This window comes from Marmota flaviventris, chromosome 20 (assembly GCF_047511675.1).
Source record: "Marmota flaviventris isolate mMarFla1 chromosome 20, mMarFla1.hap1, whole genome shotgun sequence".
NCBI classification, from domain to species: domain Eukaryota; kingdom Metazoa; phylum Chordata; class Mammalia; order Rodentia; family Sciuridae; genus Marmota; species Marmota flaviventris.
Window position 1 is genome coordinate 13,862,189 of NC_092517.1, and position 26,559 is coordinate 13,888,747.

Consider the following 26,559-nt stretch of genomic DNA (forward strand, 5'->3'; position numbering starts at 1 on the left):
GCCTGAGTAGTTCCAAAGCTGTGATATGGGGACTGAAAAAAATTTGCTCACTTCCCACCTGGCTCTTATTCCAGAAAAGACATTCATATAATAGAATGTCAACTTTGCTTGCTGCTTATTCATCTAGCATCTGAACCAGCTGGGCTTCTTTGGCCAGCATGACAATAAGCAGCTATACAATTTTGCAGAAAATGTATCCAGCTGCTATTCTATTCAGAGCCTGGAGTAATATAGAATAAAAATGTTTTCTAGCCTTTTCCCTCAGAGATCTTCAACACAAAGACTATCACATTAGAATACCAGAAGTCTAGTCTTTGTTTGCTTATAACTCTATAGAACTGTCTTTACTTATTTAGTTCCCTTTAATTCTGGACCCTCAGCTTTCACAGTTAACTGAAGCAGTCATATGAAAACTTTTTGCAATTGCTGTAAAATTCTCAGTGAAGAGCTCCAATGTTTCATAACATCTGTTATTTTCAAACTTACAAAAAAAAAGACTTCCTATAGTTTAATATTTTAGGGCCTCTAATTTTGAAAAATCCAATCACATATTTTATTAAAAGCTAACGTCCTAATAATTTGATTTCTGGAAACCTAATCTAAGTAAGTTACCACACATGAAAAAAAAAATTATACACAAGGCCAATTTCAAACTATTCACAATTGGAAATAAACTAGAAGTAACATTAATGTCCAAGGACAAGAGGAATGTTTACGTAAAATGTGGCAAATGATCCAGATGAACTGTTATGCAATCACTGAAGAGCACTGAAAGGCATTGTAAAATTTTTTTGTGACAATGAAAGCATTGTGTGTGTGTAGAGGTGGTCCTGGTAAGTCATAGGCTTTCATTAATGCCATATACCTTTCCTTTGTTACACTTGTCAGTTATCTGTGTAACCATTTAATTCATGTTTGTCTCCCCTTCTGGTCTACAAGTTGCACAGGGCAGGGTCTCTTTGTTTTGTGCACTACTTAATATATAGTCCTAACAGTAAAGGGAATGAAGGTGATAGAGGGAAAGAAAAAAGAGGGACAGAAAAGTGAAGACAAACATGATTTACAAGAAACACTATGGACCCAGGTCACAGCACACTATCAGATAGGAGACTAAATTCTCCTGGTGTCCATGTGGTAAACAGAGAGGCCAACAGGGCATAGGGACCAGAAGCAGGACCCTGCCAGTTTGCATCTCAGGCAACAAACTGGGGTTGACATTCTAGGCAAGGCAGAACTCTCCAACCAGACCAGCTATAGTACCTAAAGTACCCTAAAGGGGAAATATAAAACCAGGAACATGGTTATTAATGCTTGTGTGACCAGATGACTATTCTTATGGACATCTGAGAAACATTAAGATTAAAGTCAAAGAAAGATGACTAAAATGCTAATAAATTTAATGGTTGTGACTTTGTCCTCTAATATTTACAATTAATTACTTTTATAATTAAAAAAGGTAGGGAAAAGTATGTCTCATTTGAAAAAATTGCTATTTTATTCTATGAGATGCTAAGAATTCTGAAATCCACTACTTCTGCCTTTTCCCTGGTTCTAAGGACACTCAGTCAAATTTAGTGTTCAAGAAAAGTGGTTCAAGTGTAGTGGTCTGGACAATTCTTATTCTACAGGACCAAAAAACAAATTAAAAAAAAATATATATCCTCCAGGAAGGCCTCTCTATTTCATCTACTTTTGGCAATACATCTTTGCCATGTGATCCTACTTGTAAGGGCATGCCACCCTGAATTATAGGATCTTAACGATATGAATTCTTTTTTCATAGAGACCTCTCGGTGTGGGATAGGAGAGAAAAGGAGAGACTAGACGGTGAAATGAGGCCCTGACACACTGAACTACATGCATGCCCTTTTCCATAATCTACACAGTAGCTCATTAGCATCCACCCACACCTTAGCATTGCTATCACTATGAGCTGATATAATTTACATCAGCTGTTCTGCCTTGAGAAGAGTTAGGAGGTAAAAACAATAAATAACCAGTGGATTACTGGTAAATTTGGTAAGGATTACATTTCTAAAAGTCAAATTTCAGAGCTTAGAAGCTTATCAGTTTCAATTCTGGATCTAACACTTATCCTAAGGTTCCTTAATCTTTGTTAAATGGATATAAAAATACCTTTCCATCAATATATGAATATTAAATGTATGCTAAGTGCTAACATATAGAACTCAATAGCCCCTTTGGTCTTATTTTTCAGATAAACTTTGGAGTTCCTTTTTATTGGGGGTTCCTCAATCTTGGTACCATTGAGATTTTACACTGGATTATTTATTTGTTTGTTTACTTTTTGTTCCAGAGATTAAACCCACAGGAACTTAACCTCATTTAGAAACAGGGTCTTGCAAAGTTGCTGAGGCTGGCTTTAAACTTGTGATCATCCTGCCTCAGCCTCCCAAGCCACTGGGATTTACAGGCATGAACCACTACACCTGGCTAGACTGGAGATATATATATATATGTATGTATGTATGTATGTTTGTTTATTTATTTATATGTTATGAGCTACATTATACCCCCTCCCAAATGTATGTCTTGGAAGGCCTAATTCCCAGGACTTCACAATGTTACTGTATTTTAGAACAGGCTTTTAAAAGAGGAAATTAAAGTAAAATGAGGTGATATAATGGACCTGATCCAATGACTAATGAACTTGTGAGAAGAGATCAGGGCACAGAAACATGTGCACAGAGGAAAGCCCTTGAGAATGTGGTGAGAAACAGCCCTCTGAAAACTAGGGAAAGAGGCCTCAGGCGATGTCCGAGTGCTCTTTGACTTCCAGCCTGGAGAACTGTGCAAAGTAAGTCTGCTGTTTAAGCAGCCTGGCCAAACTAACACATGGGGGTTGACTTGTGCATTATGATGTTCAGCAGCACCCCAACCTCTGTCCATCAATACTAGTATCATCCCTCCTACCCCCACCCTCCAGTTATAACCACAAACGTCTCCACATATTGCTCAGAGACCCCCTGAAGAACAAATTCTTCCTGCTTGCTCCATGAGCACCACTATTTTACTCAATATTTGGTTACCTTTGTATTTCCAGAGCTCAGCACAATGACCGATATATAACAAAGTTGATAATCAAATTTACTGAATGAATTAATGTGTGGAGATCTCCCTCTCTTGGATCTCACTGCTCCATTTACTCCTCTAGCTGCAAATAAAATAGTAATTACCTGCAGTTTAACTTATGAGACTATAATTTTTAGTGAAAGAAGCCATTTTCACTGTAGCATCATTTCTGGCAACTTAGTATACATTATACCAACACTAGCCTCCACTTTGGCTGGATGCTCCTCACCATCACAGCAGATCTGCTGACAAGTTCAGTGAGTGGTGCTGCTTCTTTATTGCTTTAGGCAGATGAAATGACTATGACAAATTATTTTATAACCATTGGAAACTCATAAAGAAAAATGGTGAGTTTCAGTATGAAAATGCTAAACTCTCACCATGAGACTCCAAGTTATCAGAAAGCCCAAAGCATACCAAAAAGCCAGTCACTGGAGATATTCTTTTGAAAGGAGAAATCACAAATGCTTTCCCCGGCATACTCGTAAATTTGTTATTTTAACACTGCTGCATTTGCTCCCATGTTATTTGCAAGTTGATGTGTTTGGTTTGGGCAATGGCAGAGGAAGAGATGGGGGTAGGTTGGCTCTGAAATACCAAAGAGAAGCAAGCAGTAGGAACTAGATACTGGTGTACTTTTCACACTCAGATAACAATTTCTGACCAACAAGTTGTGAACTGTACACAACTATTCATAGGATACAGTTTTAAGGACATTATTCCAAATTAATGTAAGAGTCCATTCATTAACAAAATACATTCATTACATACTTTTCATTAAATGGCTGGGATTCAAAATGTTGGAGATTTGATCAACTCAACTGAAAAAATACTAACAATAATCTTTTTTAAGAGCCATTCAGAAGAATAAGCTCAATGTTTCAAAGTTATTGTGGCTTTGTGACTTTAAATTATAATACTAACTTTGTAACTTTTTAAAAATTATAATACTAACTTTGTGACTTTTAATTATAATCCTATTCTGAGTAATGTGTAAAACACAAGTTTAACAAATAAGTACATTCAACTTAGAAAATAACTATCATGAATTGCTGTCATGGGTGTGCTGATATAACGGCATCGGGTACTTACACACAACAAGAATGTGAATTAGGACAAAATACAGACACTCAAGTGCTTGTTATAGTAAATAGGCAGAAAAGAATCCTTTTGTGAAGTTGGTGTCCATGGAAGAAAAAGAGGATGGTGTAAGGACATTTTGAAATTTAGAAACCAAACAAAATCCCTTTCCCAAATAGTTTACCCACTCTGCAAAGCTGGTGAACATGTGGATAGTGTTTTTAAGGAGAAATGTTTTAGAGGCAGAAGGCAACTGACAAGTGAGGATGCTTAACTTTTTCTGGAAAGGCGGAAGAGACTAGAAATCAGTTAACCATAACATTTAGGAATTAACATCTTCCCTTGGACATTTATAAATATGAAATCCATATATGGCAATAAAAAGTACCACATTCTGATCACTGAATTAAAAAATCAGCAACAGCCCACACTAATTCCTATTACGCTTGTTTCTTGGTTCAATCTCAGCACTTTCATCTGCTCTTGTGCGGCGATTCTGTCTTGGGCTTATTTCTATGTCTTGAAGATCATTTCTGAAATCGGAAAAAAAGAAATGGTATCTTAGAGAATAATAATCATGGTTTTAAGCAATTGCAAGTTTTTGAGTGCTTTCATATGCGTTTCATCAACCCCCCCATAACCCTCTACTCTCATCAACAAATCTGTAATTATTATTATTACAATTATCATCATCCCCACTCTATAAGTAAGAAGAAAAGAGTGAATGTGCAAGATTACAGAAAGAGAGTCAGGAACTGAACCTTGAACCTCTTTGTTCTGAATCAAAATCTGTGGTTTTATGCTTTTGCTTAACATCTTAACATGTAGAAGACAAACAAAAAAAGTGTACCTCATTCTAACAATGAACAATAAAAAGCTAGAGAGTTTAATCATTCCTGTATAGTAACCAAGAAAACAAAACTCCAAAGAAAAATAAGCCCCTTCAAAGAGAGTTGGGCCCTACAAACTCTCTCTAGGCAAAGTTATGAGAGAGATGGGGGTGGGGTGCAATTATTACGTAACCAGTTAAGAAGTCTGGTAAATTGCCAATAAAATTTTTAATTTTTATTTTTGGTGGTTGAGATGAAACCAGGTCCCATGCATGCTAGGGAAGTGCTCCACCACGAGTTACTTACCCCCCCAGGCACCCTCATGAGTTCTTAAGTACAGGTTAGTACTGAAAGCTCCTGATATAAGGAGTCCACATGCACTAGTAAACTCTTTTCCATAAGCCTCCCCCAGCTACTCATGAGAAAGACTGGGAAAAAGGCAGGAGACTGGAGAGAGCCTACTTTGGTGGCTACCGAGACTGGCAGAAAGCCCTGCCTGTGTCCTGGATGCTTTTCTTCTGAAAGGCAAAAGCTTTAAATTACTGAGGGAAGAGCAGGAAACTTGCTGGCCCATGAGGCTTGAGAAAAGATCCATAGCCTCTGGAGGACATGAGGCAAAATAAGCCTATTGAAGGAGGAATGATAGAAAATCATTAGGAACAGAGGCAAAAATCCACTGCTGCTGGAGAAATAGTGGAAACTAAAACCTCCACCTCTGGAAGAGGCACAGAAAATCATGTTGGCCTGCTGATCTCACACAGATACTAAACAGGGCTTTGGTCAATGCAGCCTGACTACTATGGTAGGAGAAAGAAGTTCTGGCAGAGCCCCATGGCTGAGACCCAGGAGAACAGGGCTTACCTAAGACTGAGGCTAGACCAAGCTAATAGAAAACCCCAGCTCTCCCCCACCAAAGGCCCAGGGTGAAGAAATAAGCAGAAGCAGGAAATGGTTGAGGGAGAAGTAAGGACACCAAGAAGAGATGCCCCTCTGTGGTGCAGGCATGAAGAGGGAGCTAAAAAGAAAATGGTAGCAGTCACTAAGCAAGACTCTCCAAATTCCGCCTCAATGCTAACCACTAAGTCACTCCAGCTGAGGTCAACTCTAAGTAACTGACTCAACTCCTCACAATAACAACATGACAGAAGTATGCCCATGTCTAGGCATAAACTCTATTTATCCCAGTCTTGAGATTCCTTCACAGCCTGTCCAACATTCAGTGAAAATGTCCAACACAAAAGAAGAAAGGAAAAAACCCCCCTGCCAAAAGATAAGGAAACCAGGGGATACAGACAGAGACAACCACATCTCAGAACCAGGACTTTAAGATAATAATAATTAATATGTTAGAGGATCTACAGGAAAAGCTAGATGACATCCATGAACAGATGGAGAAATTCAGCAGACACGGAAATGATATGAGTCAAATGGAAATGTTAGGAAAAATTCTTTGTATCAGAGACGAAAATCCTTCAAAGTACTCATAAAGATAATATATAAAGCTGATAAAAGACTCAGTAAACTTGTAGATATGTCAATAAAAATCATTCAAATTGAAAAGAACAAAGTCTGTGTGTTGGGAGGGGAACAAAACAGAGCAACTCAGAGTTGTGAGACCATAAGAAATGGTATATAATATGTGTAGTTAGAATCCCCAGAGAAGAAAGAAGAATAGCAAAGAAATATGTGAAGCTATATGGCTGTGCATTTTCTAAAAATAATGAAAGGCATCAAACAAAGACCAAAGGTAGTCAAAGAACCCTAACCAGGATAAATATAAAAAATAAAACAATAACCACAAAAATCATTCAGACACATATTCAAAGTGCTAAAAATCAAAGATAGAAAAAGAAAATCTTGAACACAGGCAGAAAAGAAACATTCCACAGAGGGACAAATGCAGATTTACTTCATGTTGGAACCATATAAGTCATGAGATGATGCTATAATAGTTTTAAAGTGCCAAAAGAAAAAAAAATTCAACCTAGAATTCCATACAATCCAAAAATACAATTCAGTAATGAAAGGTGCTAAATAAAGAATTCTCAGACATACAAAAGCTAAAAGAATTGTTAACATTTTTGAGCCTAAAGAAATATTAAAGGAAGTTTGTCAAAGTATGATAATCAGATGAAAACTTGAATCTATACAAAGAAATAAGACCATCAGAAAGTATAAAACTAGAGGTAAATATAAAAATACTCATGGGGCTGGGTATGTGGCTTAAGCGGTAGCGCGGCTCGCCTGGTGTGCGCAGGGCACTGGGTTCGATCCTCAGCACCACATAAAAAAAATAAAGATGTTGTGTCCACCGAAAACTAAAAAATAAATATTAAAAAATTCTCTCTCTTTAAAAAAAAAAAAAAGATACTCATGTCTCACTTTTAATTGGTATTTAAAAAAGTGACTTTTTAGATTAAAAGAGTACCCACATACTGCAGGGTAGCATTGTTGGTAAGTTCTTACTACATACTGAAGCATTATTTGAAGGCTCATGGTAATTAAAAAAACAAAAATATATGCTAAAAACCCTACTACTAATTTCTCTCTCTCTCTCTCTCTCTCTCTCTCTCTCTCTGCTGTGGATTGAACCTGGGGCCTCATGTATACAAGAGAGGCACTGAACTACACCCCCAGCCCAAGTACTAAATTTTTAAAAATAAAAGTACAATTAATAAGACAATACTGGACATAAAAATAAAATAATACATAATTTAAAATTGATCCAAAAGATGATGAGAAAAGAGGAAAAAAAGAACAAAGATATTATAGATTTAAAGTCAACCATATCAGTAATTATGTTAAATATAACTAGTTAAAACTGTCCACTTACAAGATGCACTATAAATTGGATTTAAAAAGATACAACTACATCCTATTTAAAAAAAAACAACCACCACCTCATATTTAAATAAATTGAAACTGGGAAGGGCCTAAGATATACCCTATCTGCAAGTTAAAAGTTAGTCTGCCAGTTTGATAGACACTGCCAGAAGATACAGGACTTCTGTGGAGATGAGGACAATTTATCGTTTACATCAAGAAGAGCTGTCAGAGGGTCAGCATTTGTGTGGTTCTGAAGCTCAATTCCAAAGATGACATGAAGAGGGACATACAACACCAGCACAGGCAATAAATAGACTGCACTTCCCCCTGAAGATGGGAAACTTTATTCTATTATAAAGGGCAGTAAATTTGCTTCCTCTTTATTGCAGAGGAAGAAACTGTGTGTCTTCCAAGTCCGCTCACCATGCAAACATCCTGGATAAGATAAGAAGTTCACAAAAGACAGTCAGTTCCTTGCTTTTTTAGGACGTGCAAAAAAAAGCAAGAAACTTTTTTCTTTTTTTGGTACCAGAGATTAAACCCAGGGGCTCTTAACAACTGAGCCAAATCCTCAACCCTCGACCCCTTTTTAAACTTATTTTTGAGACAGGGTCTCTCTAAATTGCTTAAGGCCTCACTAAGTTGCTGAGGCTGACTTTGAACTTGAAATTCTTCTGCTTCAGCCTCTTGAGTTGCTGGGATAGGCATGTGCTACTGTGCCTGGCTAAGAAATTCTTAACATACATTTCTCCTGACAATATTTACTCTTTGTTTCTACAACACAGTGGCCCCTGGAGAATTTTTCCCAGGCATACACCACTTCATAAGCCACTATAATTAACAGAAGATAGGATTTAAATCTATTTGTTGCATATAGCATTTCATTAAAGCAAATGGCAGCAGAATGAGGCCAACTTACAATATTAACCTTGAAAATGACTCCAGGGGCCCAGATCCAGCCAGCAGCACAAATTTCATGTACCTTCAGCATCTGCCTTAAAAAATATTGTAGAGTACATCCTGAGCTTTCTATTTGGCCCAAGATGATACTGATCCAGGTATAGCAGGACATACAATAATTTTAGACTACACTGGCCTGTGAGGAAGAAACCTAAGGCAATTCTATCACCCACAAAAATCTTGATCAGTGAGTTGAGAGAGTTCTAAATACTTTCAGAGGCAAGATGGAAATCAATGATCATTTCAGATAAAGGTTGGGACAAATTTTATCCCATCTTTTCTAAGTAGGTTATTCCCATTGTAGGGATAACAGCCTCAGGATATGTATAAATACTCCTTTTTTCCTTCCTGAAGTTCTCTCCATGTAAGAAAGGATAGCCTCACTTTGGGAGATCTCCCTAGTAGTCTGAAGGCTTGATCAGCTTGTGCTGTTTCCTTAAGTACTTGAAGGTCTATTAAGGCCATCCTTATAGTGTTAGTTTCCATATTTTGGGTGAAGAATTAATGCCTGTAATTAATTCTATAATAGAAGTACAGTTCTAGGCACACATAAAACTCCTGAAAAGAAGGTGTTGCTTATAATTGCCTGATGAGGCAGGAAGCTTGGAAAATTTGAGGCTAGCCTGGGTAATTTTGTGAGACCCTGTTTCAAAATTTAAAAATTTTTAAAAGGAGCTTGGGATGTAGCTCAGTGGGGCTTCAGACAGAGAGTGTGAATGCAACCATCTGGGTCACTCAGACTGATGGTCAAGGGATTCAGTGGACTTTCACACCCTTATAATCTCCAGGTATCTAATATTATGGAATACTGAAGTGGAATTGAAAAGATTTATGACACCTCCCTCAGAAATCTTCCTGGTCTACACATCTTAGTAAAGCAGTTTGGTCACTAAATGCTGCTGTCCCCAGAAAGGGATCTTCTATTTTTGGCAAGTTTCTGAGTAATTATCAAGATTAAAAATGCACTGAGATTATATTGACTGTTTCAAAATTCAGCACTCTTTGACTGTTCCTGGACTTGATACATCTTTCTTTTTCCAACAGCAACCCTAGATTGACTAGACTGTTATACCCTCTGGATGGCAATTTGAGAAAGAGTGGCCCACAGGGATCCAAATCTGGTTTAACCATATGAATTCTCTGTTGGGTTCACATAGTCCTAGATCAGGGGTCAGCAAACTAGGGCCCATGGACCAAATTTCATCTACTGTCTGTTTTTGAAGTTTTACTGGAACACAGCCACCAAAGTGGGGTTATCTCTATTCAGTCAGTCCGTAGGTTTCTATTCTGTAGGGTTCCCAGAATCAGACCAAATAATTAGTCAGTCATTAGCAGTAGTCAATGTTAGTAAAATAGGAAAAAAAAGCAAGGTTCCTTCCTCACCTTTTCTTCTTTTTTTAGTGGTACTGGTGATTGAACACAAGTGTACATAGTCTATCACTGAGCTATAACATCAGCCTTTTTATTTTTTATTTTGAGACAGGGTCATGCTAAATTGTGACCTTCCTGCCATAGCATCCTGAGTAGCTGGGATAGGCATGCAGCAGGGTGCCCAGCCAAATTTTACAAAATAAGGTATACAAAATATTAATAAGCATATAAAACTATATTCAACACAGTCATCAAAGAAATACAAATTTAAATCATAATGAGATACTACTAGACACCCACTAGAATGACTAAAATTAAAAAGACTAAGAATACCAAGTGTTGATGAGGACATGGAACATCTGGAACTCCCATTGCTGAAGGGCGTTAAAGTTAGCACACCACTTTGGAAACATGCTTGGCAGTAATTAATAAAGCTGAATGTGTGCATACTTTTTGGTCCAGCAATATTACTCCTAGAAATATTCTCAAAAGAAATGAATGCCTATGCACTGGAGGGCATTTACAATTATGTTCTTGATGGTCTTATTCATAAAAGCCCCAAACTCCAAACAAACCGTGTACCTATCAATAACAGAACAGATAAATACTGAGATCCATACAATGGAATACCTGTAGGCCAGTGGTTCACAAACACTAGCATGTAAGGCCCTGTGGAAACAAACTGTTGGTTCCCTTCCCCACAGTTTCTCCTTCAGTAGATCTGAGGACCACACTATGACAAGTACTGCTACAGACAGAGCAATGAAAAGTAACAAACTACTGGCACCTGTAACCATGAAAAACTCTCACAGACACAACACTGTACCAAAGAAGGATCACTATATAATTCCATTTATAAAAGTTTAAAACCAGGCAAATTAGTTCATGGTGATATTAGTTAGAATAGTGCTTATCTTTGGGGGATTTTGACTTGAAGGAGATGTGAAGGAGGTTCCTAGAATACTGGTAATGTTCCACATCTAGATTGGTGTCGTGGATACAGTGGAGTCCCCTAATAACTCACCTTCCAACCTAGAATCTGGGGCTTGTCCTGTGACTCAATTTAACCAACAGATTATGGTGGAAATGATGCAGTACTAGTTTTAGGACAAAGTCTTAAGCTGCCTGGTAGCTTTCATATTGGAACTTCTAGGAGTTTCATTAGCTATGATACTTTATATATAAAGAATAGTTGTAATATAAATAATTACTAACTATTACTAACTATAACAAGTATTAAAGTGACATGGAAATGACAGGGTGGAAGTAAAAGAACTCTACAGAATATGGGAATAGCAAAATAAAAGGAATAGCCCCTCTTGGGCTCAGAGCACAAAAGGAAAGCTCTTCCTGCCTGGACAGGTCCAGACATGGTTGAAGAGTACACAACTGTGTCTAATGAGAACCACTTCTACAGATACAGCGATGGGCCACCAGCGGAGCCAGGTGCTAGAAAAGCTATGAGCACTTTAAAAGTCTAGCGAGGAAACATGCAGGAACTGAGAGGCAAAACCCTTTCTTTTTAACAGTCTCCCGAGGGCCCTCTACTGAGAAAATTTCACATTAGAAGAGCTAACACAGGAAAAACATTTAAAGGTCCTGGTTCAATTTTCACAGAACAGGCAGACATGGAGTGAATTTGAAGTGGAGAGGCAATAGACTAACAAGTAGCACAGGAGCCCTGGACCTGCATGTAAGAAATCCAGCTGAGCTGCTGAAAAGAGCACATGGAGAAAGTTTTCTAACAATTCTGAGACAGTGCTTAAGGCAAAACCATTAAATCATTCCATAAAAATAATTTGGTATTGCAGAAAAAATTTCTGAGAAGTAACTAGAGTTATTACAATAGTATTCCATTTCTAAGCAGAAATGTACAGAAACAAGTAATAAACTGGAAATCTTTACCCTATATGTGGATTTACTTTCTTGAATCAGAAAACACATTTATGCTTTTGTTTGAAAATCAGCTGCACAGAATTGTCATTTCTCAAGTCAAAGTACATGCTTATTTCTTGATTATGAGAACTCACTTATGTGATGCTTCCCAGGCTTCCTCTTCTTCCAGAAGATCTCTTATGATGTCTGAACTGGAACTAAAAGGATATACACATCAATATGATGCCAGACATGAGACTGTATGCCTCTGCTTACATAAAATTCTAGAAAATGCAAACTAGACTATCATAACAAAGAACAATCCAGCAGATCAGTGGTGATTACCTGTAGGGGAAAGTGGGTGGGCAAGGGGAAGCTTGGTAGGATATACATGTTCACCTTTTCCATTGTGAAGACGGCATCACAGCTGGACACACATGTGAAAACTCAAGTTATATGGTTTAACTATTTATATTTACTATATATCAATTAAATTTTAATAAAACTATAAGAAAAACAATAAGTTGTGAGTCATGAAAAAAAATCACTAAGATTTAAATAAATCCCTCAACTTGTAAATCTGGATCTAACTGGAATACTGTCACAAGACACTTTAATTTTCTACATCACCCAAAGATCAAACTGTTTTATTTGATTTCTAGCAATTTGAAATAATGAAAAACAAATTGTGTTTTAAAAACTAAATTCTAGTACTAAAAAATCATAAAAAAATAAGTTTTAGACTCTTTGTAACCAAAGTAAAGTAAAATTTAATTTCAACTGTGCTAATTATGGCATTTTGTTATAAATGCAACCTGGCTTAAAGTGTATCTTTGGCCTACCTATACAGGGATGCACAATAAAGGAGGTTATAGAAGGCATACATTATTTCTTTAAGAGACAAAATGATTCTTAGGCTTTTTGCCTATTGTTCCTACCCAAATCAATAAAAACTGTTTTTAGAAAGGGCCTGTGGATCCCAACATCAAAGAGTCCTGGGCACTGCACAGGGCAGCTCAAAAGCAGTTGTCACTTACCTCAGAGTAGAGCAGGTTAAAACAAACCCCATTCTCACTCAGGCGAGAAATCACAGTTTTGGAAATGTTAATGTCAATCATTTTTAATGATACTCTAATAAATAACAATAAGTTTAAAATTGGGAAGATTTAAAGTGCCAATGAATCGCTCAACTATTTCTGACAAATTATTTTGAAGAAATGTTTGCCTGTGATGACCCAACAAAGAAGGGCAAAAACAGTCATTAAACAGAGTTCTTTACCAAACGTTATACTCAAGGGCTTTCCCCCAAACTTCTATGACTCTCAGAGTGTTGGGCCCACTCTGATGGTGACTACCATGTGTAATGGCCTGTTATTTTGTTTACAGACAATTCTGCTTTGTCAACATTGCACTGCAGTCATTCCTTCACCCCCTTGGAGTGGGAACAACTGAGGTAGCATGTCACAGAACCAAAGCATTGACTCCTTTACACTGCTAAAATGCAAGTGACCCTGACAATAGTTACCAACTTAACTGATCATCAATTTAAGCCTGGAACTGGCATAAAATAAGCTTTCCTATTAAACAATTAGCTAAATGTAGTTTTTATTAGGAGAGAAGGAGAAGAAACAAAAGGCCCTGAAGGATGTTAAGTGGATTTCACCAACTTTTTTATAATCCTAAAAGGCAGACCCTATAGCCACTCATTCTGGAGGGCTTATATCCACTGCCACCCCTGTTGCCACAGAAGTGGCTTTAAACCTTTCCATTCACAAGATCTCAACCTTGATCCTCCTTTTGTCAGAGTTAAGTACACCAATTTCATTAAAAAGCTGAAGTTATTTTAACCTAACCTTTTTATTCACTTCTATTTACTCTAAAGTCATCTATTCTTCTTCACCTAGACAAAGTTTAAGGCAGAGTTGTTTTTTTTTTTTTTTTACTTTTTCATTATTGTCCTCCAAAACAATCTTTATATATATTTTTTTCTAATCCTGCTCATGAAATCTTAATACTACAAATATAATGTTTATCTTTTTGGGGTATCTGTGTGTACACGTGTATATCTATGTATTATATATCTCAGTAATAAGATTTTCTTGTCCCAATCCCTCCAAACCAACTCTTATTGCCTTGGGGGTGATACTGCTTCTGAAGAACCCAGGAGCTGAGGGTGATTATGTGACTCTGGATTCTGCAGGTGTCACACAGTCAGAGAAAGAGTAAATTGAGCATCTTGCCAACACTCCCCCAACACACTTTTTTTTTTTCCTTTTAAATAGGAAGGTTCCAAAGCATTCCTACTGTTCCAGCTAAGTAAGCAGGATGGGTAAGTCCATCAACTAACCTGGGAAGAGTCTGTGATCAATTTACATAATAGCTTTCAAATCACCAGCACAAATTACTGATTTGTTAAAGCAAAATATTTGCAGTACATTAATGACATGAACTGAAGAGGTGTTCGCTGTTGCCTCAGTGGAAACAGATGGCAGAGGAGGTTTAACAAAAAACACGTCTGAGAGTTGCTTACAATTTCTGCTTCCTCTGTGACTTCAATACTGCTGCCCAGCAAGGCTGACAGCTCCCCAGTGTCCTCAGTTCTCAGTCTTTCCTTCTACTCCAGCCAGGCATTCACCCCAATGTGCACCAAGTCACCAAATGAACTACTACAAAGCTAGGGAGTCTGCAGCTCACCAACAACGAAGTGTCAGGACTGTCTGCTATGTCTCCTGCTCCAAATCAAGTCACCACTGAAACACTAATTGATACTAAGACACCAGGGAAGACTGTTCACTTCTTTTTAAAATCATGTACTTAATTACAGCCTACACAAAAGCTACCCTCCTTAAACTAAACATATGGTTTCACAAACAGGATTCTAAAGAGACAAATGGGCATAATAATCAGTGTTACCAAAATGATCACTCACAAATATCTTTCTGTAGATAGTGGCCATTAATATATTTGAAGTCTTTAATATGCCTTGAAGATCAAAATTTCCCTGAATATACTTCCAGGACACCTAGGGGCTGGGTTTGTGGCCCAGTGGTAGAGCATTTGCCTCGCATGTGTGGGGTACTAGGTTCGATCCTCTGCACCACATAAATAAAATAAAGGTACTGTGTCCATTTACAATAAATTTTTTTTTTTTTTAAAAGACATCCAAAAAAATTCTCCACAGGAGAAAATGACTCACTCTGGTATACCTGGGGTCAGAGAATGCACAAGCCTACACAAGTATAATTTTAAGTTTAGAGCACAGAATTTTTTCAGAGTAAAATTCAGCTTCTCTACTATTTGGTTTCAGAATATTCTGGAAGAACTCATGTTAAAAAGTGGATGAACAAGAGGTCTGGCATGTGAAACTTATGCTGTCCCCATGAAAGGGCATTCAAATTGTGCTCTCTGATGTCACCATCAGCCCAGCTACAGTGGACATTATTATATAGATTCCACGTGACCAAGTCTCACTGGCAAAAAATAAAATTTCTAATTCCCAGCCTATTCAAGAAGATACTAGTAGGCTCAGTTATAACACCCACATTTACTTTTTCATACTATGTGTACTTTATTTTTAGTTCAAAGTTTCAGAAACATAAGCTTACTCTGAATGAGTATGTGAGTATGTGAACACATCTTGGATTGGCTGATCTTTCAAATATTTGAAATATTTTACTATTATTATTCTCTGATGAAAAGCAGCAAAATTTCTTCTCAGAAAAAGGAAAACAATACCTTTGCACATTTCCTTTTGAAGCAATCAGTTTTATCCTACCAGTAAAAATTTTACCACCAACAATGAAAAGATGCCACATATCTCTGTCAAAACTATGATTCTGGGCATGTTATGTGACCTTTTCAAGACTCAATATCTTCATCTGTAAAATCAGGTTATAAAACATGTGCTTTATAGGGATATTTTAAAGATGAATCAATATAACACAGAGTTTAGTACATAGTAAGTGTTTAGTAAATGTTGGTTCCATTTTCATAAAACAGATTTGACTCTGAATTACCTAAACAATTGCCATAGCACTATGTTTCGATTTGTACTAGAAAACGCAATCACTTATGTGCACCATTTTAATCTTTGATTTCCACTGTTTCCATGACACCAGGGCGCAAATTCATCAGAACTTGTTATTTATCCAGTATGTCAGGTACACAGGGTACTGTGGGGGTAGGAAAAATGCAGACATCTGCTATAAAAATCCTGTGGATTAAAGATTACTTATGAGTGGAATTTTTCTTTATTATTATTATTGTATATCTATTTATTTATTATCTATGAGTTTTCCCCTTCCCCAATTCTCTCCTCTTAATTGTGGCATTAGTTGGAATATGGTTGAATATGGAAAAAAAAATTTAACTCCTTAAGAACAGATCACCGGAGGATTGATGAAGAGTGTATAATATCAGTGACACTTATATAATTGCTACCATACTATTATGAATCCTTCCCCAAACCTGTTTTTAGGAATCTGTTCTGTAGGATGAGAAATAGCTTGTATGACAAATATTTTAGCAGCTGAATGACAGTAGAAAAGTAAACATCTTAGGTTAAAAAAAAAAACTCAATGACAAAGATGACCATTCTCTGAGCAACTACCTCTACCAACCTCTGTGATAATTACTGTATGTACATTAGCTTTAATTCATAGAAGCATATTAGGTTTATTCCCATTTCACAGACGGACAAAGGCTCAGAGAAAGTGAAGTAGAAAAACAGGGATGGGGATGTAAAACTCATCTTCCTTCTGCCCCACCATGCTGCTTCAACAAGTTATAGCAAAAAAAATTCAAAAACCATTAATCTGAGAGTTAAGAATTCCACCCCTATATGTTTTATCATAAGGCTTTTACCAGATGTCAACAAGGTTCATGGATAAAGCAAGACTAAGAGGGGTTATACTGCTCTCCCTAACATCTAGTAAAAATGACAAAATGAAGAAAGCTTCAGATAAAAGGTAATAAAAAGGAACTTATTTTTCAAGTAATACATAAAAAAAATCCTTAATAAGAGATGAGACAAAGCAATAATAATTAAGTTTATGTTCAGTTTAAAAAGCAATCACAGAGGCTGGGGTTGTAGCTCAGTGGTACAGCACTTGCCTAGCATGTGTGAGGCCCTGGGTTCGATCCTCAGCACTATATAAAGATAAATAAATAAAATAAAGGTATTGTATCCATCTACAACTACAAAAAATATTTAAAAAAAAAAACAATCACTGTGTATGATCATCTTGTTTTGCTTTCTAGAATCATCCAGGGAGGTTAGCAGGGCAAAAAATAAAAACCAAAAAAAACTATCATACCATTTAATCAAGGAGGAAAGAGAAGCACTGTGAGATTAATTCAACAACCTCCCACATGCCAGAAAGCTTTTGAGAGATACAAAACCAGTGACTGGCTTAGGAGGCAGAAGCAGGAGGATTGTAAGTTTGAGGCCAGACGCAGCAACTTAGCAAGGTCCTAGGCAACACAGTGAGACTCAGTCTCAAAATAAAAACTAAAAAAGGCTAGGGATGTACTCAGTCATAAGCTGCCCTTGGGTTAAATACCCAGTACCCACCCACCCCCACCCCTCAAAAAAAACAATGGCTGAATTGAACTCCCACAATGAAACTAAATGACCGCTAGCTAAGTACATGGATCTCATAGTCATATGAAGTTCAAGAACTTGATGTCATAGGATCTTGAATGAGGACACATCCCCACAAACAAATGCCCCATTCATTCCAAAGATAATCTATCTCATGTACCACCCAGTTTAAGCTTTTTCAAAAAATGCAAGAGGTACTATTTTTACTAGAATCTTAACAAAACACTACCTGAAATCGGATTAACCATTTAGCTCTCAGGGATATTCCAAAATTCATAAATATTCCCAGAGGGATTTAAAAAAGGGCTACAATAAAATACAAAATATTAATGAATATTAGTACAAAAAGATTTTGTGGCAACATTAAATGTTACTTTTTTAAAAATATTTATTTATTTATTTAGTTCTAGTTGCACACAATAACTTTATTATATATGATGCTGAGGCCCTCTACCAGGGCCTCGCACGTGATAGAGGCGAGCGCTCTACTACTGAGCCCCAGCATCAGCCCCATAAATGCTACTTTCTTAACAGTTAAAAAACTAAATGTGATGTTAAAATTTTTAATAGCAACTTTGAAGATTTTTTTAATGTAAAGTTATCACTGAATTACAGTGGTATAATTACAACTTGGGTTACTGTTATTTTGACAATGTTTTCTCTTAATTTGACTAGAAATACAAATATTTATTAACCAAATTTTCTAATAATTCCAATGCTCCATAAATTACAAAATCCCATTACTATGTCAGTCTCACCTGAACCAATTTATGATAATCAAATCCACTAGACAGTAACTTCTGAAACTCTAAAGAGTACCTATGCATTTTTGTTTGTTTAAAATAGATTAATGTATTCACATGGTTCAAAAAACAAAATGATATCAAAAGGAGAAGTTTCACTTCCTCCTTTGGATCACTTTGCTCCTTTATCTCTAACATGTGTCTACCACTATTACTTTTTTGATGTTTTATTAGTTTGTTTTATGAAAAAAACCCCAAAGAAAAGTATACATTATTTCCCTTTTTAAAGAAAAACAGCATGCCATAGTTGCCGTGCTGGATGTTGGTCTTCTTGATAATTAACATAACCTAGAAATCTATATATATTAGCACTGACATCTTTCTTTTTTAACATCACAATGTTTGAGCATGTGGATGTGCTGCTGTAACCACCAGGCCCCATTGATGAAGATTGACTAGTTTCCCATGTTTTGCTATTAGGAAGAACACTTCAATTAATAACTGTGTATAGGTCATCTTGTGTACAGGTACATCAGCAGGACAGATTCATCCTAACACTGAGTAAAGGTGAAACAAAAGTGTTCCTGGTTAATATCATCAGATCCCCCTATAGATCGTGGTACACAGAGTTTCTAATAGTAATAAATGAGGGGTCCTTGACCCCAAAGCCTTACTCTCAAATATTAAGATATTTGCTAACCTCTTTTTTATTTATCTTTCAGAAAACTAACTGTTCATGACTTCTGTCCATTTTTCTATTGAGTTTGTGGTGTCCCTGCTTTTTAATATCTAGGTGCTCAACAAACAAACAAACAAACTTACTCTTTAATGTTTTTGCAAAGATTCAATTAAATCTACGTAAGTAATGAGAAAAGTATTTTCATTCTTTCTTTTCTTGTTGAAAGTATTTCTACAAAATCATTATCTTGATTTCTAGGGTAAGAACTCTTTTCCAGATCTCGGCATACCAAATGATTTAGAGGTTTATAAGGTCTAATCCTAAGAGCGAACCTGAGAAAGTGCTCTCTTGCAATAGTCTAATCTGTTCCCTCTTTTCTGAATACTCCAACCCATACAATTTGTTGTCCACTTCCAGTACTCTGGCTACTTTTGCATGCAGATAAACCAATTCAAGTCTTTTAACCACATCTGAGCATACCTTCCTCTGGATCCTAAACTCCCCAGAACCAGAGCTTTCTACCTAGAGTGTATTTAGCATTTATTTTTAGAAGATTCTAAATCTGAAAGTCATATCAGTATTGATAATTTTTAATTTTAAAAACATGACACATTCTACTCTGAAATGTACCAACAGTCCGGATTTTTCTTTCATTATGTGCTTTATCCTCTACGGTTCTGCTGTTACATGAAAATAATGGACTGGGGAAACTCAGAAACTTGACACTTTTAATATTTCATCTGTTCACTCAATTCCACTTCAACAAACACAAAACTTTATTAATCTGGCCTTGGTGGCTTCTGAGGATCTGGAGAACAGCAAAACCAAGTAGAAGGCATTATACTTGAATTAAGGAAGTCTGGCTTTATCACTCATTAAGTTCATGAGATTAAGTGTCTCAACATGTCTTTCTACTAACTCAATCATAGCCTTATCAGTGAGAAAGGGATGCTTCAAATGCTGCTGCTGTCCTTTCTACCCAAGGAACAGTATGAATCTATTTGTCCATGGATTTCCCACCTATTCAATGACTTAATGGTGTATTAGAATAGCACATACAAGCAAAGCTACCTCATCAATATGTTCTCCCTCTACCCCCGTGAATCAGGGGTACACTAGCATTTGCTTCCAGCCCCTGGTGAGACATAGGATGGCTGAAGTCCATGGCTGGCACCTATAGTTTCCAGCTTCACCTGTTTATTTTGGCATGCCAATAAAATACTACCACTTTCTATGTGCACCAAGGAAAGGGGTACTAAAGTAATAAAAATTGATGGCGTTAAATTCTTACAAAAGTACTGCATGTAATCTTTCAAGGAAGAGAAATAAAAGGACATTTAGTTACTTTCAAATACTGGAGTTCTCTTGACTCTCTGGAAAAATTCAAGTTTAAAATAGTTTTAAACTTTTGCACTCATGTTTAACTTACAAACTTAAGACACAAAAGATGTCAAGTCTGAGAATCTAATGTGAGGGAAACTTTTTAATTTCCAAAATATTCACTGTTTCACCTACATATTAATCAAACTCTCAAGTTAAATGGGCAAGGGAACAAAATAATGTTGATTCGTTTTGTTTTTATTTTTTCAGCTAGCAGTGGTATAAATGATGATAAAAATAAAATCAAATACTAAAAGATAAGGTGATCATAGTAATTAATAGGTTAGCCTAACAAGGAGAAACAGTCAGGAAACAAGCAATATTGCAAAGATGAACATTTCCTTCATTACTTAAGCTTTGATTGGATTACAATTTTCTTTGCTAGCAGGGACCAAGCAGCTGAGTAGGAAGCTAGTAGTGAGACCAGCATACCATCTACATAGGAGGAAAACTTTTTTTTTTTTTTTGGTACTGTGGATTGAACTCAGGGGTGGGGTGCTTTACCACTGAGCCACATCCCCAACCCTTTTAATTTTGCATTTTTGAGACAAAGTCTCACTGAGTTGTTTAGGGCCTCATTAAGTTGTTAAAACTGGCCTTGAACTTGTAATCCGTCTGCCTCAGCCTCCAGAGTTGCTGGGATGACAAGGGTGTGCCACTGCACCTGACCAGCAAAGCAACTTCTATAGAACCTACTCAGTTGATTAGATGGAGAATGTACATGCAACTACAGTATGCTAACATCAACCACCCAAAACAATATCAAAGTTTGGGCCATACAATTTCAGTCTTATGATCTATTCAAGGAGGTGTACTTCAACACTAACTCACATGATTGTAATTTAGGCATTAGACATTTCACCTCCCTGGGACTCAGTCTCCACCCAAAATGGAAGTGTTTGACTAAATGATCAAAAGTGTATGAGAACATGGGCTGGAGTTGTAGCTCAGTGGCAGAGTGCTTGCCTAGCATGTGTGAAGGACTGGGTTCGATTCTTAGCACCACATACAAATAAATAAAATAAAGGTCCATCAACAATCAAAAGATATTTTTAAAATATTTTTTTAAAAGTGTATGACAACAATCATCCCCCCAAACTACATGTACCCAAACTTTTAATGATCTGATGTGTTCTTAATTTTTTATGTGTACTACCACCTGTACCCCAATAACAGGTTATTAATGGCTTTAATAAAATGTGCTTGCAAGAGCAAGAAGAATACACTAAAGCCACCCATTAATGAAATCTTAAAGGCTTCTATAATTTGCATTACCTAAAAAATATTCCTCTGCAAATGAAACCTACCATCCTTTAATGCTTGGCTTCCTCTGAGATACGGGAACAAGGTGCACCACTTACATGGTAAAATCAATAAGAGTTAGCAAAATCAGCAATTTAATATGTACCCATGTTCCAGAATATATTTGTGTGGGAGGAAAAAAAAAGACAGGCAGGTTCATACTGAACACCCTCTTCTGACAAGGCACCTGAACAATCGTGCAAATGCAGACATTTCAGAATAATAAAATATGCTGTTTATTAATCATGTGCCAAGATAAGAAGTAGAAACTAGCTTATCACAGGGAAGGCAGAACATACTGTCTAATTTGAATGACTTCATTAAATTCTGACAAAGAAAACAATGATGGTCTAATGTGTGGCCAGACAAAAATCCTGATAGAACTCATGTTGAAATGGCGGAAACCTGGGCTAGAATTAGTGAATGACTCCTTTATTTCACTACTTTAGATAAATGACATCACCACATCATCCAGGGCTCCATTTCCTCATCTATGAAAATAGGTAGCTGTATTTAGTGACTTCTCAGCTTCTTTGCTAATTTGACAATGTTTGCATTCTATCCTAATGTATCTTTCTCTTGGACTCAAGGTCTCCAAGGAGACTTGACAACATCTGTTACACTGATTTAAAAAGTGAGGGAAGAAAAAATTAAAACCTCTGATTTGGATAACTGCCATGGTGATTTTAACAAATGAAATCTTGATCAGCTGATTAAAAACATAAAATTTCAATAGTATGATATTGTAAATTATATATCATTTTTATCACATCCAATTTCATCCACCAGAACAAGGCCAAAAAGCCTCAGATTTGTTTTTTTTTTAATTAAACTAGAGACACCTCTTAACTGGCTACCCACATTGGGGGGTCTGAGAATACTGATCAAAAGTAATTATTGTGTGTCTAACATTTAGAAAGAACTGTAGTTCCTTCAAATTCTCTAAGCTTTCTCAAAGCATTCTAAGAGGCTCATAATTTAGCTATTCCCGTTTTTATTTTTTTATAATGAAGAACTGAATTATGAACCAGTCAAATTTTTACCTATTATATGAGTCAAGCTAAACATATAAAGGAGCATATAGGACAAGAATTCCTATAGTTTACAAAACACCTAAAACATTAAAAAGAAATGCACTTCAACAAATTCAGCCTTAACCCCCTGGTGGGTGACAGGTGGTCTCAAGGTGGCACCTATACTCCCCAACTAGGTGGTCTCAGGGTGACACCTATACTCCCCACTGTACCCTACATGCCACAACCAACTATGTTTACAAGTGGCAACATCCTTTTCCTATCTGCATGAGATCACCATTTCCTCGATTCTCATCTCCACTGTTCAGTTTTGCTTGGTAAACTTTTCTCATTCTTGTGATTCTAGTCAGGTGTCACCTCCTCTAAGAAGCCCTCTCTGATCCTACTATAGTTGGATTAGCTGTCCTTCTCCCAGAATCCTACATCTCACCTGTCAAAATACCTATCATACTCTACTGTAATTGTCCACATCTCTTTTACTTCCTCTGTCAGATTGTGAGCTAATTGAGGGCAGGTTGTTCATTCTCTTAAAAAACCTTTACCCCACACCTAATATGAGCAAGGCCTAGGGACTAGTGGGATTAAAAAAAGTAACACTCAATGTCCATGAACTTCCAGTTCTTAACCCCCAGTCAAGAGGGGATGGAAAAGAGATATTCTTTTAAGTAAGTAACCACATTAGGATGTCATAAGTCCTAGAACTGAGCTGTATCCTGAGGACAAGGCCCAACTGCAGGAAGAAGAGACAATTTCAGTGATGTGAAAGGCCAAGAGAATTTAAGGACAACAGGGTAGACATTTGATCTGGGACTTGAAGGATAGGGAAGAATGTATTTCAAGGGCAGGACCAGCATTTGGAAAGACAACGATGTGGGGGAACTGAAGGACGGTCAGTAAGTGCTATTTTTATGAAACATACAGCACCTAACTTAAGAGGTATCTGGAAAATATTTGCCCATAAGTCTAAAAATGAATAAATTACAACCTCAGCAGAAGAACATCTGCCAGATGTTATCTTGCCCCCAAAAGATCTCATAAACAGGACATCAGTGATGTTAATGCCTGAGACTCCCCCTTTGGAGACTGTATGAAGGATTAAATATATATATATATCAACCTTATGCAATTATTATCATGTCATGCCAACTAAAACTCTCAACACTATAGTCATCGTATGAAAACCTTGAGTGATAACCAGACACTACATGCTGTGACACAGAAGGTGTCATTTGTTAAACATGGAACCTGGAAGGAAAAGTTGCTTTCTATAAGCATTTTAGATAAACAATTAATAATCAAGTATAGAATTTTAAAACTCTCCTGATACAGGAAATTAAAGAGTACATTTACAGAGGATTGTTCTGTCATAGCATTTCATGAATTTGGTAAAAACAATAATATCCACTATCTAGAATTGAGTTAGAATGCCTAAGAATCAGTAATTTATTATAAAATCAAAACTAAAAGTTATTATAAAGAGGCTCTTCAGACTACACAATGAGAATGCATAATAATTTTTTTTAAACCCAAGACGTACTAACACAAACTGCCTCAGAGTAAAAGAAAACCTTATTATTTAATAAGAAAAAACCTTTGGCAATGAGTAATGGAGAAAAGATAAAACTATGTACTTTCATATTTTCCTTGGGAATCACTATTGAAATCACTTTTTAAAGTATATATTCATGAACAAACACATGGTAATTGAAGAGGATGAGTCAGACTGTAAATTGAGCAAGTTGTCTTTTATGATGAAATGTAAAGGCTGAGCCACCTCCTCTCTAAGGGGTAACCATTCCGGAAAAAAGTGAAAATATTAGCAAAACAAGGCAAAGATGATTGGAGGGAAAAAGAGAGAATATAATTCTCTAACGCACATTTATGAATTAAATTTTAACAAAGTACAATGCATTTTATATGATGTGTTAAAACATGGTTTTATTAATTTATACATTTAAGTGTTATATGTAATATTAACTGAAAAAAAGAATAGTTCAGTAATTAAACTTACTACAACCCAGAGGAAGTGTTCTAGTTCTCACTGAAGAATTTAGTTTTGATGACCTCTAGTGTTCCAATAATCAATCCATTCTTTGGATATTTTCATACCAATATACCTCTTCATTTTGATGCTGTGATGCACTGTTTATTTAAGAATGGTTTTACACTTACAGAGAAGCTGCAAAGTTAGTACAAAGATCCCATATACCCTATGTCCAGTTTCCCCTGCTGTCAACAATCTACGTATGTCAGTATGATGCATTAGCTACAATGGATGAAGCAATGATTATGCATTATGATTAGTAGCCAAAGTGTATACTTCATTCATCTTTCCTTCATCCTTTTTTTAAAATATTTACTTTTTAGTTGTAGTTGGACACAATATCTTTATTTTATTTATTTATTTTTATGTGGTGTTGAGGATCGAACCCAGGGTCTTGCCTGTGCAAGGCAAACACTTTACCACTGAGCCACAACCCCAGCCCCTTTCCTTAGTCTTTACCTGCTGTCCCTTTTCTGGTCCAGGATCCTCTGTAGGACATATTACATTTAGTTGTCATGCTTCCTCCTCCTCTAGATTATGACAGTGTTGCCCACCTTAGTTTGGATGCCTTCATAGTTTTAAGGAGTACTAATTAAGAATTTTATACAGGGACTCTCAGCTGGAGTTTGATATTTTTCTCATAATTTGACTGAGATTATGAGTTTTGGAGAGAAAGATCACAGAAGTAAAGTGGGCTTACATCACATCAAGGGCACTACTATCAATACATTATGATTGACACTGATTTTGCTCACATGGCTGAGGAAGTGTTTGTCAGATTCCCCACTGTGGAGGTTACTCTTTCCCTCTGCACCCACTTCCTTCTTTGGAAGGAAATCACTCTGCAAAGCCCACATTCCTTGAAGGGAATTCATCAATGTAAATTATCTGGGATTCCTCTGCACACAAGCCTTGTCTATCCTCCCCCATTACATTTTTTCAGTATGAATGAACTCAAAAGATATTTTAGACTTTGAGTTATCCAATGCTATAAAATTTATGTCATTGCTTAAATTGTTTCAGCTTTGGCCACTGGGAACTTTTAGTTATTTCCTGTGTCCTTCTGACATACATCCACTATCATGTTTATGTTTTTCCTTTCCTTTTTTCTCTATCTTTCCCTTTCCCCTTTCTTTTTCTTTTTTTTTTTTTTTTTTTTTTTGACTTTCTTGCTTCCTGGCATTATAAAATGCTCCAAGCTCATTTTCCATCTGCCAGTGCCAGCCCTAGGACCAGTCTTTTCTCTCAGACACATCTGTTCCTTTTGCTGAACAATGGTATTAGAAACCAAGATATGTGCACCAAGTGTGCTCATTGCCACTGTAGAATCCTTACTTCCTGGGCCTCAGAGCTGACAGAGCAGTGAAATAGATGTGAAACAACCAAATTGTTTATAACCACATCTGTAAACCTTTCTATATGTTCATTCCAATCTATATTAACATATTTATGAGTTCATGTTAATGTCTCCAATTCAAATCTAGTATCATGTGGATAGTTTTAGTTTTATGTGTCTGTAACTTCCCATGATAACAGGGAGAAACCTGGCTCTCAACATGTGCCACCACTGACAGGAATACATAATAAGAAAAGCAATACCCTAAACTACAGATGTGTATAATTAGAGAAAAGACTTCTGAAATGACAAGTTGAGAAGAAACTTCAGAAAGTGTACATTAGAGAAATATTTAAGGTCACATATAAAATTAAACACTATAGGTTTAATTTTCAAGAAACAAA

The 26,559-nt window shown here is 36.5% G+C and overlaps 1 protein-coding gene across 4 annotated transcripts in view; it reads right to left on the bottom strand.

Moving 5' to 3' along the window:
* Positions 1–3,425: 3,425 nt before the first annotated feature.
* Positions 3,426–26,559, bottom strand: part of Rad18 (RAD18 E3 ubiquitin protein ligase) — a 94,238-nt gene continuing 71,104 nt past the window's right edge. For all 4 annotated transcript variants that reach the window (XM_027931893.2, XM_071605909.1, XM_071605910.1 and 1 more), the window contains 2 exons: positions 12,191–12,253; positions 3,426–4,706 (listed from right to left, as the gene is read on the bottom strand). In XM_027931893.2, coding sequence (XP_027787694.2) covers positions 4,604–4,706; positions 12,191–12,253 — 166 coding nt within the window. In that variant the 3' untranslated portion in view covers positions 3,426–4,603. The remainder of the gene's footprint in view (positions 4,707–12,190; positions 12,254–26,559) is intronic.